General features: G+C 34.9%; 2 protein-coding genes across 4 annotated transcripts; both read right to left on the bottom strand.

Moving 5' to 3' along the window:
- Positions 1-3462: 3462 nt before the first annotated feature.
- LOC140035210 (mitogen-activated protein kinase kinase kinase 17-like) lies at positions 3463-5724 on the bottom strand. Its single transcript, XM_072075213.1, has one exon. It carries the CDS (start codon positions 4696-4698, stop codon positions 3646-3648), a length of 1053 nt encoding a protein of 350 aa, XP_071931314.1. The 5' UTR covers positions 4699-5724; the 3' UTR covers positions 3463-3645.
- A 135-nt stretch (positions 5725-5859) lies between these two features.
- LOC113731941 (uncharacterized) lies at positions 5860-15446 on the bottom strand. Of its 3 annotated transcripts, none has more exons than XM_027257478.2 (20): positions 15237-15446; positions 14489-14554; positions 14232-14336; positions 13683-13739; positions 13525-13595; positions 12845-12944; positions 12016-12086; positions 11654-11754; positions 11462-11565; positions 11305-11358; positions 11089-11144; positions 10847-10885; positions 10623-10767; positions 9814-9995; positions 9662-9729; positions 9435-9507; positions 9297-9358; positions 8289-9216; positions 7560-7850; positions 5860-6269 (listed from the first exon to the last, which is right to left on the bottom strand). In XM_027257478.2, exons 2-20 carry the CDS (start codon positions 14546-14548, stop codon positions 5990-5992), a joined length of 2847 nt encoding a protein of 948 aa, XP_027113279.1. In that variant the 5' UTR covers positions 14549-14554; positions 15237-15446; the 3' UTR covers positions 5860-5989. The 3 variants fall into 3 exon arrangements, with proteins under 3 accessions (XP_027113279.1, XP_071931310.1, XP_071931312.1); XM_072075209.1 differs by lacking the exon at positions 15237-15446 and adding an exon at positions 14686-14708; XM_072075211.1 differs by lacking the exons at positions 11089-11144; positions 11654-11754; positions 12016-12086; ... (4 more) ...; positions 14489-14554; positions 15237-15446 and having other exon boundaries at positions 11462-11571.
- Positions 15447-16139: the final 693 nt, after the last annotated feature.

Raw genomic sequence — 16139 nt, 5'->3', positions numbered from 1 at the left:
AAATTCACCGTCTAAGCCGGCGCAAAATTATCTTTGATAAAAAAAAATTTTTTCTTTCTAATGTAGCAAATTTATCACTTAAAATCTTAAATTCAACCACAATTCACTTTTTTGGGATACAAGACAACTTTTTCAACTTCTATTGCTCATCATGGAAAATCAAGAATTTTTCAAAGTATTCTGGGTACGTTTGGATTGGTGTTTTTGAGCCTGTTTTTGAAAAACTGTTTTTCACATTCTAAATGCTACAGTAAATGTGTATTTCAAAAACAACTTCAAAAACACCAATCCAAACAATATATCAAAAACAACTCCAAATATATTTCAATTATGCATATTTAATTTGTATATTTTAATAAGTATATTTCAATTTGTATATTTTAATTATGTATTTTATATGTATATTTCAATTATATTTTAATATATTTTAATATGTATATTTCAATTATGTATTTTAATATGTATATTCAATTATGTATATTATATATATTATATTAATATAAATATATTTATTTCAATTATGTATAATATTATATATATTATGTCAATTGAAATAAATATTATATATTTATATAAATACATTTATTTATATATAAATTTATAAATATATTTATGCAATTTTGTTTTATAATATATATTAATATGTATATTTCAATTATGTATATTATATATAAATTATATTAATATTAATGTATATTATATATATTATACATTTCTAATATTATATATTTACATATACATATCATAAATATTTTATTTATTTAAAATATATTTTTATATATTTATAATATATTTACATAAATATTATATGTTATATAAATTATATATAGTATAATATATAATATATTATACATTTATACATAATATATAAATATTTATGTATATTTATAATATACATTTATATTATATATTATATATAATATAATACATTTATACATTTATATTAATATACATAATATTAATTTTACATTTATACATAATATTAATACATGTATACATTTATATTAATTATATTAATACATTTCAACATAATATTAAAACATATTTATAATATATTAATTTATACATTTATATAATATTCATTTATAATTTATACATTTTTAATAACATACACTTATACATTTAAATATACATTTATATTATGTATTATATATAATATAATACATTTATACATTTATATTAATATACATAATATTAATTTTACATTTATACATAATATTAATGCATATATACATTTATATTAATTATATAAATACATTTCTACATAATATTAATATATATTTATAATATATTAATTTATACATTTATAATAATATACACTTATACATTTATAAATATATTTATATTATGTATTATATAGAATATAATACATTTATATATTTATATATGAATATATAAATATATTTATTTTTAAATGTATTATAAATGCATAAATGTATATTTATATAAAAATTATAATTTATAATTTATACATTTATATAATATTCATTTATAATTTATAATTTATAATAATATACATTTATACATTTGTAAATATAAATGTATTATAAATGCATGAATGTATATTTATATAAAAATATAAAAATTATAATATTCTAAAAATACTCAAAAATATGTTTCAAAAGTACCTCTAAAAATAATCCAAAAAAATCTACAGTAAAAGTTTTTCATATAGTTTTTGAAAAACAACCCCAAAAACAACTAATCCAAACGGATTTGTTTTTCAGATTCGAAATGCTACAGTGGTGTTTTTGAAAAACCCCAAAAACAGCTAATCCAAACGGAGCCTCTGTTTTTGCTTTCTTTGGGGATTAGTGAGTGTTTGGCTGGGGAGCACTTTTGTGACTCATTCATCTAATTTTCAATTTCCTAAATAGACCCATGAATTTGTGGTTTACATTTTTATGCAATATTAATATATTCAGTGCTAAATATTGTAGTATATGTGTGTTCTTCTAACCATGCATTGGACCGTTTCATCAATTAAGTTAAAGAGAAATTTGTTCTATTTTATGAGTTTTTCATTTATTGTAGAGCAAATTATCCAGATGGCCATTAAACTTTTGCGATCGTGGAGTTTTGGTCACTGAACTATTAAAAGTCTGGTTTTGATCACTGAAATGTCTAAAGTTAAAACTCGAGACCATTATGTTAGATTTAGTCGTTAAGTATGTCAGATCTGAGTGCTTGCGCGATTGCCAAAGCATAAAAATGCCAAATTTACTGCTCTCTCAATCTGCTCTTCCAATTATCCCTACTCCTCAAATCCAATGGTATCAAAATTTTCCTCTTCTTCTTTCTTATAAAATTGCCAGATCAAGAATACCGAGACAAACTAGTCCCTCTAGTGCAACCATCATTGCCACGCCCAACAATTTCATTCTGCTTCAGCTTCTTCTAGTGGATTTGCGGTGTCAGCAGCTACTCCACTTTCCGCACAACCAGCAAGCCAATTGCCTACATCAGTAACCAGTGTTGGCGATAAACTACCTCTATATCCCTTATTTCCGCTCGGTCTTATTCTTGGAATGGTAAGAAAAATGCAGATTGGTAGTGGGGTGCCTTACTGTCCCATGAGCCCAGCTCCAACGACAGAAAGTGTAAGAAAAACAGAACGGGATATATCTCCCTCGAGCACTCAAAATCAGAATTCCCAGATCCCATATTTAATTACTTCCGTACCTTCTTTGTTCGTAAGTTAACTCCAAACACCCAATTGGGTACAATAACACCTCAACCCTGCTATTACACAGTAGACGACCGAGAGTGAGAGCATATAAATACCAATACAACGACTATCACTTTCATCTTCTTCTTTCAACTACCTCTTTCTCTTTCTTCCCCTTTCTTGAGCTTCCAAGAACTGGCCTTTTGCAGCAAAATTTTATCCACATTCCTCTATAATCAAATAATCAATCAGATTTGTACACATCTAGAGAGAGGTGGGAAATGAGATACCGATAGAGACATTTGTTTGATCTGAGGTGCTTGATGAACAGGATAGGAATTGGGCTATTACTAGAATTTCTGTTGGTGGTGAGTTGGATGATGGCAGGAGTAAAGGGTTCGATTCATGAGTACAGGAATGTTCATACCCCAGTACAATTCTTTTTTCTTTCTGGGAGGCAACGAACTGGCATACTTAATGACTAAATCTAACGGAATGATCTCGAATCTTAACTTTAGATATTTCAATGATCAAAACCAAACTTTTAATAGTTGAGTGACCAAAACTTGATGATCGTAAAAATTTAGTGACTATCTGGATAATTTGCTCTTTATTGTAACACGAGGCCAACTCCGTGACCTTAGTTATAAAGCCCCTTATAACATCCAAATCCCTTTATTTTCTTTTTTTTTTTGCTTTTTTTTTCCTAAGGGAATCGCGTTTATGTACTTGGATTCAAACTTCACCTCCTTCCCAATATCTATAAGGAAAGAAGAAAAAAAAAAGAAAAGAAGAAGATAATCCAGAACATTTCTCATTGTTGATTAATTAAACTTTACATTTACAAAATCAATCTGTCCCTACAACTCTCTTCTTTTCCGTTTTACTGGAAAAGCTTCCATCTGTCTGTCTGCTAAAGAAAGACGAATAAGAGGGAAAGAAAAACAAGTGCCTTCCCCCTCCCAATTCATTCTCAACTAGCTTCTTACAGTGACCCATTCGTCTGATGAGACAAAGTGATATTCTGATACCAAGCTTTTCATAGGCTGGCACCTCATGGAAAATGGATTAACTCTGCTGCTGAACTCCTCATCAACAGATGAGCCATCTGAATCATAATGCACAAATCTCAGGTCCAATACACTTGCTGGTGAGCAAGTTTCCTCCTTTCTTTGACTCGACTCTCCTAAGAGGAATGGATGTTGAAGCAGTTCCTCAGCCGTCCACCTCTTTTTAGGATTTCTTTGCAAGCATTTGCTCAAGAAATCTTTTCCCTCGTGGGAAAGATTTGATGGAAACTCAGGAACCCCGTTACCGCAGGCAATCTTCAGGATTGCTGACATTGGATTAGAAAAATTATCCCCCCAGGGAGGCCTGCAGCCATTAGCCATTTCAATGACTGTGCACCCTAAAGACCAAATATCAGCAGCAAAATCCAACCCTTCATTCCTTAAAACTTCAGGAGCCATCCAAAAGGGAGTTCCACCAATGTTAGGCTTGTGGAATTGCATTGATTTCTTATCCTTTTTCCGGTCATTTAATCTCTTGGCGAAACCAAAATCTGCCAACTTTACGTTTCCTGAGAGGCCTAGAAGCACATTCTTGCACTTAAGATCACAATGCACTATCCCATTATCGTGGAGATACTTCAGACCCTGGAGAATTTTTTTGGTGTACAATCGAATCAATTTTTCGTCAACTGCCCCTCCGAATTTCTCTACAACCTCAGCTAAACTACCCCCGGCCATGTATTCAATGAAAAGATTGAGTTTCCTGTAGCGATTTGCTCCACTGGAGAAATCCTTTCCTAAGAACTTAATAATGTATTGAGAATCCAAATTCTCAAGAATATCAGCCTCATTTTCCAGTGATTGAATTCCGATTTCTGATTCAGCAGATTTTACAACAAAAAGTGCCCCAGTAGCTTTCTCTATAGCCAGATGGACGGTGCCAAATGATCCTGATCCTACCACTTCTCCCTTCACCCAATCAGTTGGTTGAGGAGATACGCACTGACATTCGTGAGCCATTTTTATTTCGCTTGATCTCTTCTTCCTACAATTTTGTACACAAACTTTGCCTTCTGCGCCTTAAATTGGCAATTGAAAGACAACAGACAACAGGAGATTTTCATACAGAAAAAGGGCAGTTTTGATCTTTCCTACAGGGACAAGTTACCTAATACAAAATATGAAATGCGACGGAAATTGAAAAGAGAAGCGGTTTTCCATACAATGAAAAACCGCCCTCAAAAAGAAAGTACCCTTGTGATAACACCAGCAGAAGATTAATATTGCCTATTATTTTCTGTTCAAAGAAAGGACAAAGCTGTACAAGTTTTGGGACTGTTATTTCACTTATGATACTTGGGTGAGGAGAACTATTGGTGATCCAGATAAATTGGGATTCATACTATCATGATTGGAGAAAAATCAGGAAAACCATTCAGTGGGATAATCATAGACGGAATGAATAACCTTATGCGGCGACGTAGAAGCTGCAAAATATCCCATACGATAATCTGACATATTTGTTAGCAACAAAATATCCCAAGAAATGGATAATACAGAACTTGGTACGAATGGAGGCTGAACCAACTTACCAGTTCTACGACAAGCTTGCATCCCTTGCCCGTCCAATTGCGAATTGTCGCCATTATTTCATCAAATAGAGTCACAACCGAAAGCGAATGCTGACCTGAGTTGGTTGTGTTAGCTAGGTACAGGAGGTCCGGCGTTGCTCCGAGAAGTATGTTTAAATTGTCTTTCACCTCAAATTCTTTGTAAACTACATTAAGTTTAGAATTCAAACTCACAGAGAGGGGGGAAAAAAAGGCCTACAATGCTTGACAACCAAAGAAGGAAGAAAGGACTTGGGAGTTGGGACATCACACTCGTGATTTTTAGCTACATATCCCTGAAGCGTTCTTGAGGCAAAAGTCAGTGAAAGATTCAAAAAGAGGTAGATGCAGAGTTCGCCTTTGCAGCAGGACATGCAATGGGTTTCTTACCCTTCGTCTGCAACCCCCTGCTTTCTGTACATTTGTTTCAGTAAATTGTATACTGATCATTGATCAAGTATATGACAAGTGTTATATAATTTGATATATCCCACTTACACGGGGATGATAAACGTATTGATCATTCCACATTATCTAACTATGTTGTCACCAGACGTTTGCTACTTACACATTGACCACAAAAGAAATTCTCAATTGTTCTGGTGACAAATTATACAAGATTCAATATAGGAAATAATACATTTTGGCCAATAGGCATCAAGTACATCTTATGTCTTTGCCAACTCGAGATTATTTCTAAATCAAGTCCACATTCTTTTACACGTATAATCAAAAATAACCTGTAAAAGATTTCTAGTATCCTGCTCTTCGGCTAGCTTGAGAACACGTGCAACTCGCGAAAAACCAGCATGCTCCTTAAACAAATCAGCTTCCTTGATCTCTTGCTTCATCTCCTTTTTGGGATGTCTCGGTTGCTGTGTCAGTGCCCATTGCATTGCCCATATTCCCAAGGGCCGCATGTAACCCAGACATCTGAACTTGCCCTCCAAGTTCCAAGCTTCAGGAGTCTGAAAAGAGTAGCTGCCAAGGAGCACAAACATATAAGCCAACAGAAGTTGCGCCCCTGCATTTATGCATTAAAGCTAGAGAGAAGAAATATGCAGAGAGCACAATTAGACATTAAATAGATAGGAAGTTTGCGCCACCAGAAATGCTTCTGATTGAACATTCCTAAACAAAATTTACCCTGTTCAGTTCTGGGCTAATTGTCGTTTACAGACTCCAATTGACACGGTAATTAGATGCACATGTGAACTTCAAAGTCAACTCCGAACACTAGAGAACCTTGGCTTATAACACGTTAGATAAATGTTTGATCCAAGGTGCAGTGGGGAATCTGCTATTTATCCAATTCATCCCCACATTTGTCTTCCCTGGACTCCTTTTCAGAATGTTTGAACGGGTGAAGTATTGTAAATGATATATGAGAAATATTGACGAGTGCAGTCGCAGAAAAATTCTTGAAAGTCTTGAAGTTTCGTTTGAAGATATGGATCAGAAGTACCAGAAACAGGTAAAACAGATGTTCCGTATCCCTACTTTACCACTCTCTTCTTCTGTAGTTTTTGTTCTTAACTTACCCAACCACAGCTTATTCAGGACTAAAGGCATGCAAAAAAAATTGAGGCATAAGGCTGAAGTTGCAAAGGTTGCTGCACTGGTATGTAAAGTTCGCAGCATCTGTAATATACATGTTATTCCCATAAACTATGTGACACTGGAAGAGCTACAAAATTGTTATGCACTATCAAAAGATAATTCATCTTCAAAGCACATCTCAAACACACTTGCCCAGATTGAACAGGAGCAGCCAAAATTACCTATATGCGTTATGGATATCAAGAATTTGAATTAAGATATACGCAGAATGATTATTGAATATATGAATTAAGTCTAAAGTATAATACTATCAGAAAGGGAAATGCCAATTACAGATTTAGAAGTCTAAATTTTTTGATAGAACAGGGGCAAACCCAAATTGATTAAAAGCATTATGGATATCGAGAATATGAACTAAGAGCATCATGATGATCAAGTATATAAAGTTAAGTCTAACTATAATACTATCAGAAAGGGAAAAGCCAATTACATGTTTAAGCATCGATAAAAGAACATATGGCGCTGCTACTAAAGAAGATTTTTAAGTAAGAAGTATATGTTTGCTTAAGCCAGAGATTGGCTGCACTAGTGAAAAGAATGAAAATTTAGAGCTAGGTATGCCACAAAAGGAAACAAACAAATGCAGTCCAAAGTATATAAATTTTGGCAACTTGGTTGAGCAAGGGCGAAGACAAGAAGGTAATAACATACCCAAAACCTTCTTCTGCCCAAGCAGCTTCATGGACTCCACCTGCCGTCTTAAATGCCATATCCATCAGGTCTTCATGCATCATGGATGCAGCAACAGCATATGTAACTCCACTCCATATTTCCCTTGATTGCATGCAAGACATGTCTGGTTGTCCACTAGGCAACATTCCATTAAGAGCCCCCATCCTTCCATCTTTTACCCTCAAGACATTGAAATTGTAAACCTTCTCTAGGGCAAGTTTAGCTTTCTCTTCATCAACTATGGGCAATAGACCACAGGCTCGAGCATACCTACCAATAAGGTTGTCAGATGGAGTTAAATGTTCACAAAATGAGGCAGCTTCTTCTTCATCAACTAACAAAGTGAAAAGTCACAGTTTACACTACGTGCTCATGCCCCTCGGATGTCTCCATATATACACAGACAGACAGACATGTAGATTAATGCCTAAAAGGACCAAAAGAGAATCTTTTATACTAGGTTATAGTTGTATACCTGTTCTATAACTCTTCTTCATTTTTTGACAACCAAATACAATAGATGAACTAAAGCAAAGCAAAGCGCTTACCAGACCAGAAATACCAAGGAAAGGTCCTCACCAAAAAAAAAAAACCAGAAGTGGCTGTAAAATCTTATGTTCATGTATATGACTCCCTTCGATCAGATATTTAAAAAAATGTATAACGCACAAATTGAATTATTAAAGAGAACTTATATCTGAAACATACCACTGTCCAGCCAGCTGATCGGCTTGAATCGAAGAACTTGCACTGCCACCGCTATCATCATAGTTAAAGTAAGAACCATTCCATAATTTCTCGTATACCTTCTTTGCCTTCTGAAACTTGAACCAAAAGTAGTCCTCAGAACCCTTGTCACCAACTTCACCAGCCAGTGCTGAAGCAGCTTGCAAGGCAGCCACCCACAGCCCACCACAGTATGCACTCACACCAGACATAGACCATGTATCATAAGTCTGGTCAGGAAACCCGTCGTTCTCAATCATCCCATCCCCATCCTTGTCAAATTGATCCATGTAAGCCATTGCAACATAAACGGATGGCCAAACAGCTTCGGCAAATTTTTTATCACCTGTTGCAACCACATCCCTGTAAATTTGCAGAACAAATTTCGGATTCAAATCTTTCCACCTATTCGTGTTGTGAAGATTGTAGAAGTTCACTTCAAACCATGGATTGCTCATTCCAATATCATGAGGAACAGCACCAAGAACTTTTCTTGGAGCCAATTGTCCGTCTTGCAAAGTTCTTATCTTACTGGGATCATGCATCATAACTGCAGCAGCAAAGTCTCTTTGGATGCTAAGTTCAAGTTTTGGGAATAGCATAACTAAGGCAAACGATGCATAAAAGTGAACATCATAGGTATTACACATGTAATACTCAATCCCTTCAAGATAGAGGAACTGGCCTACATTTTCCTCCCCTTTTTGGAGCAGATTCGTTCCAAAGGCGGAATTCAGCGAAATAGGAGAATGAATCTCCTCAAGTATTGAAGTCATTCTCTCTAGGATGCCTGTAGCAGTGTCATTATGATTAGAATGATTGATGGTGTTTTTGAGAGCTGGATTAGATCTGTCGAGCGAAAACTTTCTTTGCCCTATTGCAGATAAACTATGCACAGCTGGTAATCCATCTGTATAACAAGAAATAGACTGAACTGTAATTACCCAAATTAAATTTTCACAAGACACCAAAGATTTGTCTTCACTGTACCTGTCCAAATTGATCCTCCAGCATTAAGGTAGTAGAGTTCATTGAAGAGAGTGATAGGATACCTGCAGTGAACCATCTTGACTTTTTTACATGAGAACTTTATGATTAACAAACAGACAGCAAAAATTCCAAGCTTACCATTCAGGAAGCCTCTTATCTTCAAGAATGGGTTTTTGCCATGCTTCTATCTGTGACTCCCAACTTTCATGCGCTATAATCCATAACACAAGGAAAGACCAACAAGCTTAGCAAGAAAATATTGTCACAGATTAATTGAGAATGACAAGTGCATGTATCTTTTTTGCTTTGGATGTTTTAAAAATTAAAATGTGGAAAAGGCCTTTCAGCTCCATCTGGAAAATTACCAAGAATAGCATCATGTGCAATTGCAGATGCCGCATTTCCAAAAGTTCCATAAAATTTTGTATAGCGCCTGTAAATTAATCTGAATTACTCACAGCGAAAAGAAGCTAGGAATTCAGAGATTGACAATAAAGACAAGTCATTCACTACTGACCTGTGGTAAGTTCTGCCACCTGAGAAGTTGACTTCAGGGCAGGCCCATGCCAGCGAAAATGTAACAGTGCGTACCGTATCTGCTGGAATAGTTACAGAAGCTGCAATGGCTGCCCCGACAAGTGAACCCGGTTCAGAAGGCATTGACATTTCTTCAAAATGAAGGTGATCAAATGATCCATGCTATTAGAAAAGAAGCAGTTTAAAGCCTGTTAAAAATGATGATAGATAGGAAGAAGAAAGCAAGGCCAAGAAACTACATTTTCATCACATTCCCGCAAATTTAGAAATCTTAAAGCATCAATAAACATGCCAAAAAAACATAATGCAGATACACACATGCAACAGAACTAAAGAATGGGCACAAAGACAACATACCACCTATCTATTATACAAACAGTTAAAATTTTTCTTCGGAAGTTTAAGATATAACCTATCAGTAAGAACTGACTAGCACCCAAAACCAATATGCCAATCATGACAGGTTTAGTTAATAAGAAAATTCCCAAAACAAGGCAGTCTCAATGATCTCTCAATCTTATGAAGTTGCACTTTTTATTGTACCAGCAAGCTGGTCACATGGAACCAGATCCAGTTCAAAGATCCAACAAGAATATTTAGAAAATTCAAAAATAGTGCTAGCATATTCATTAACTATTCTCATATCCAAACAATTCAGAATGATATAATCCAATGAAAAATTTAATATAGACATATTAATAGAACACTATCCTTTGAAACCAATTCTCATTGTACAACAGCAAAAATATAGGCAGAAATGTATGTAATTGACATAATGCATAAACAAACCTCTTTTACTTCATGCCACATATCTTTTGCTGTAATGCCTTGAGAATTTCCAGATACAACAAAGCAAGGGCACTCGGAGACACGTACTTCATCTGTTTCTTCAGCTGCGACGGCAAATGTTACCGAAGGTAGCCCATTGGCAGTCCTGTGTCCGAATAGACAAAGGAAAAGAAGTTTTTAAAAGTGAACCCTAAAACCCAATTGTGGACATATGAGAAACTCACATGTGGTGCAAGAGTACTCCACGAACACCATCCTCCATCCTGTTAAAACAATTGCATTCCAAGTCAAATCTTAGCAAAAGTTAAAAAGAGTCGTGAATCTTTGCCCATTAAGCATGGAAAACAGATAAACATATCTCAGAAGATGTAATTGCAAAGCTTCAGAATAAGAAAATAATAACACTTCTTCCCAGGAGATGAAACCACACCCCAACTATGTTACAAGGAGAACCAGCAAAAAATACCTAAATATTGAGTTGAAATGACGACCAGATAACCCAGAATCCCCACCAACAGAATTCTGGACCACATGAAGAAGAAAATTCAGCTAAGAGTCTTAATTAAGTCAAAAGAATCCAGAAATCAAAATTACAATGGGAACATTACTCCTTTGCATGACAAAGCAGACCACAAAAGTTAACATGTAAAAGGTTAAAAAAAGAAATTGCCAGTTAACATACCGCCCATGAAAAAAGTAAAGTAACATCAGCAGCCATCTTTCCTGAATTAGACAACTGCAGGGGAAACCAAAAGGATGAAAATTCTAATTCCTTGTACCAGAGCTATAAATTGTCTTTTCAATAAAGGAAATTGATGGCTTGGAAAGCTCATGTGTACCGTAAAAGTAAATACTGCTGCAGGGAAGCTGCTTTCTTTGTAATTATGAGGGATAACAGGGGAAATTTGACGACATACTATTTTAAGATTGGGGTCTGGTTCACCTGCATGCAAGTAGTGAAACTCAAAGAACAGATAACTATTTATGAAAGTCATCAACTTTTGAAGTTTAACAGCTATTCAAAAGATTACCATCATATACTGTCCAGGCCCTTGGGAACAATGCATGGTATGTAGAGCTGCTTCCGTTTAGATTCCAATCCCAAGATCCTACCCCTGATGCTGGGCTAGCACTGTTCATCCATGATGTCTAAGTAAGATTCGCTTTTCATCTTTCACATAAAATTTCCGATTCAAACAAGTTTTACATATCTGATTTAATCTTTTGCACTTTTGTAATTATATATATCAATGTTCATAACGCATTGCCCATGCTAGTGCTTAAGGTTGACAAAATTAGTTAAAAGTTCAAAACAGAAGTCCTATCACATGAACTTCTCCGGGGAGAAATTAGACTCGATAAGAATCAGCAAAACAACTTATAATATGCTTACTTTTGTGAGTCTGGATATCCTGAGCATAGTACAGTAGAATGCTTTTCACCATTTGGGCGTGAAACAAATACCTGCAATAAGAAGATGATACATAGCTTTAACCGCAAATTCTCAGGATAAGGAACACTAAGCAAAAATAAATAAATAAATAAAATTAGCACTTCCAAGGCTCGGTGCTAAGACACCCCTTTTGCTCATAATTGAGATCTATTGCACCATTTTTGCTAAAATGTCCGTGTGTTTCTAGTTCAAGGAACAGTTTGTATTAGGTGTATACAGCCATGCGCACTGACACATTTCTGATCTTTCTTTGGGTGCAATACTCTCAGGTGAATAGTTCGTATTCTCAATACAGATTTTTAATTTTTCTCAGTTTCTATAATCTTCTCAACTTCCTCCAATAAGCCTTTTATTTTATTTTATTTATTTTTTTAGCACTTCACTTATTTCAATTTTTTTTTTCTCTTCTTGGGTCACTTTCTTCTCTTACATATGAACCAATTAACTGTGCAACCACAAGGATGAAAATCTTTCAAGTAAACCTGTAGCAAAAAACAAAATAATCACTAATGATAATGACCATAGCTGCATTGGACTTTCCGTGGTTCATGTTTTAGCACTGTGAACTTTCAGGCATGAGAAGATTTCAACCCATAAGACTCTTAAACAGCAGCAAGACCCTCAGGAACAGCAGAAAAGAAAACAGATAAAGTGAGTCTAAGAGGTCCATAAAGCACAAGTGAAGAAGAAAAAAGTAACGATGGTGAATAGATAATGCAAATCATTCAAAACAGTATATTCAACACATCTAAATAGAGCTGTTACTTACAGAAAACTGGTTTGCTAAAACTGGTCCATCTTCACATATCCTGGGAAATAGTTGCCAACGTCGAAATTCACCCTTGTAACTTCTTCCAATGCTTCCTGCACTGAAAGCTTTTCCTGTCATACATATTATTTCACTTATGTTTCATAATTCGGGACAATTGATAAGGTCAGTCATCATCTGCTAGGCATGACATGGAACCTCATATAGTCACACTTAAATAGTCCGAAGCCGCATGAGATTAGCATAACTTGTACAATAGTATCTTGTACCAGAAAAATAGCAAAGACTACCAATTCCCCTCCCTCGTGCTCCTCATCCGCCCCACCCCTCCCTGCCCCCCCTCCCAAAAAACCCTGCCAAATGACAAAGAAAAGCCCCGAAAAAGGTATAGGAAAGGAAAGGATTTAGGGTAACAAATTAGCAAGTCCACACATGATAACTTCTGACCAAGTAAGTACAAACAATTTCTTTCACAAATCTAACCAACTGTAAAACATGTTGCAAACAAGAAGGACACAGTCAACAAATTGGGATAAAGAGAAGTATCTTTCGAATTTCCAGGCAATCTCCAAGGAGAAGGAAGATGGTAAAGTACAATCTAAACTAGATTTCCTATTGTGGCTCCAATGATAAGTAAGAGAGGTGCAAATAACTTGTTATTGTTAGTGGTGAAGACTTACCCAATACCACCTAAAGGAACACCATGGCATGATGACAGATCACGTTTCATAAATGGATTGAGAAATGCTACCTGCAAGATTTAATTGATGGCTATGATATTCAATGATAAATTTAATCCATCATGTTGGGTTCCAAATTATATGTTAGAGCACTTTACCTGTTCCGCAGATTTTTCTCCTCTAAGATGTCGCCACAGCCGAATACCTGTTGGAGCCTACAAGTGAACCAAAAGGAGATGCCAGGACTTGAGAAATAAGGACTAAAGCTCAGATTTTATCAGCATGACTAATTAACATACCATTGAACTTATTTTGTCTGGTGAGTATCTAGTGTATTGTGAGTATCATCAAGTCGAGAATACAGGACATCAGACTATGATTAATTATTTTATTCAGCAACAAGTTGTTTAACATTCTTACATTTGGCTTCAGTTGTAACTTGTAGGCCGATACTAATATAATTCACTTAAACTTTTAAATACAACTGGATTCTTGTCTTCTATGCATAAGAATGAGACTAGAATCTCTAGAAAGTATATGATTTATCTACAGATATGATTAGATGCAAAAACAAAGACACTTGTATACACTATTTCGCAACTTCAGAATTTGCTCCCTTTCTAAGGTTCAAACTTATTCGGTCCATAGACCGGCTAATGTGAAAAGTGTGGACATTGAAGTATCACAAATGTTTTAAAAAAAATTACCAGAGTGATAATCTCTTTTAGAGTCAAACCAAATGTTGAAAGGACAACCTCCTTTGTGTTTAGTCTCCGTTTCCAAGTAAGAGATGCAGGTTTTGCAGGATCAACCTTGATCAGGAAATGAAGTACCAGGACAGTCAGTTTAGGAAAAGTAGAAACCAACACCCCTAAGATGTTGAAACCATGGTTCTGATAACTAGGTCATTTGCATGGTTCAGTAAAATGATTAATCAGGCTATCCACTAAGCTGCACATTTTACCTTGGCTTTGTGTGAATCGTATGATTCTCCTTCTCCATTATCAGAACCATTTACCAACATTCTTTCCTGCACATTTACCAACATCCAGTTAAATGTTGATGTGTTAATTACCCACAAGCTGGATTAAATCAGGCGGCAATAACCACACAGCATAAAAACGTTGGCGTAGGAGCAATCAAAGTCATAAAAATTCTCACCATCTTGTCTGCAACCAAAGAAATAATCGTTGACCATTAAATGCAATCTGCTGTAAGATGCCGAAATCATCCAACACAATAAAAAATCCAAACCTCAAAGTGGGTTTTTTCCAAAAAAAAAAAAAAACTAGCAAATTAGAATACAATAAGATAAAAGGCACAGAAATCAATTCTGTTAACCATCCCAAAATTCCTTCGAAACATCAATCGCCAAAAGCTTACTGTCGCAACAACTTACAATTGCATCAGGCATCAAAATCAGAACTTGCATGAAACAACAAGAAGAAAACACAAGCTTGCAAAATAATCAAAGACGGATAGCTACAAGTACTCACAAAGCAAAACGAGGAAAACCCAAATAGCGGAAATTTATAATCAGCAGAATCACATACCAATCAATAAGTGAACAAGAACATGCAAGCCCATTTGAAGGAGCCAGAAAAGAAAGACAAAAAAGGGGAAAAAAAAACGAAGCAAAGACTGGAAAGTATGGTAAGAGATGAACATCAACATGATCAGAGGTATAATGGAAGAACTGCAAGAAGTCTAACCTGGAAAAAGTGGGCTGCTAAATGATTTCACAGAGTTGAAGATATCCCAAACAAGAAGTAAAAAACGATCGTTATGACTAAATGTAGCAGGCAAAAATCCTCAGCAAAGGAATCCCAGATCTCATAGGTGATTTTAAAAGGTGGCTACACTCTACAGTAGTGGTAGGTGGGCTTCAGTAGCTTATGATGGCTCAGCGGATAAATACACAGACTCACACCACAGTTTAGTTGAGTTGGTAAATATATTCCACGCTTTCTAAGTTGTCCCTCACTCTCGTGACTGATGCAAGTCGTCAGATTTGACAGTATTGACGATTGAAACGAACGGAATGATGTAAAATTTTTAATTTTGATAGTTTAAATGTTTAACCGGTAAATGCATGTCCTTAAAAGTTAAATAACCAAAACTCTACTATTTAAAGATAATTTGCAACAAAGTGAAATGGCAATGCTGAGTTAATTGCTACTGGCTACAGCCTGGCCCGAATGATTTGAAACACATTTGGCAGTCACAGCACAAAATAGTTGACAAGTAGACTCAGGGATAATTTCAGAAACCTCCGTGAGGTTTGCCATAATATCACTCAGCTTCTCTCAAATTTTTAAAATCTCGCTCATCTCCATTATCAATTTGACAAAACTAAATATTCCTATCAAATGCCACAAACTGATAACATTACCCTTGCCCTTAATAACTATTTAAACAAAAAGACAAAATAAAATAAAATTTTAAAAGTAAAAAATGTAAATTAAAAAATAAATTGCTAGCTAATAATAATCCATATTTTTTTACATTGAAGTTATGGTCGAATAGCAAAGGACATGAATAAATTAAATTTAATCAAGATCAACCACTTAGGAGGATTTTAGAGAGTAATTAATACATTAAAAAACAACATGCAC

Source organism: Coffea arabica, chromosome 2c (assembly GCF_036785885.1).
Source record: "Coffea arabica cultivar ET-39 chromosome 2c, Coffea Arabica ET-39 HiFi, whole genome shotgun sequence".
Classification (NCBI taxonomy): domain Eukaryota; kingdom Viridiplantae; phylum Streptophyta; class Magnoliopsida; order Gentianales; family Rubiaceae; genus Coffea; species Coffea arabica.
Note: the sequence above shows the minus strand (reverse complement) of the source record. Positions and strands in the feature narration are given on the sequence as shown.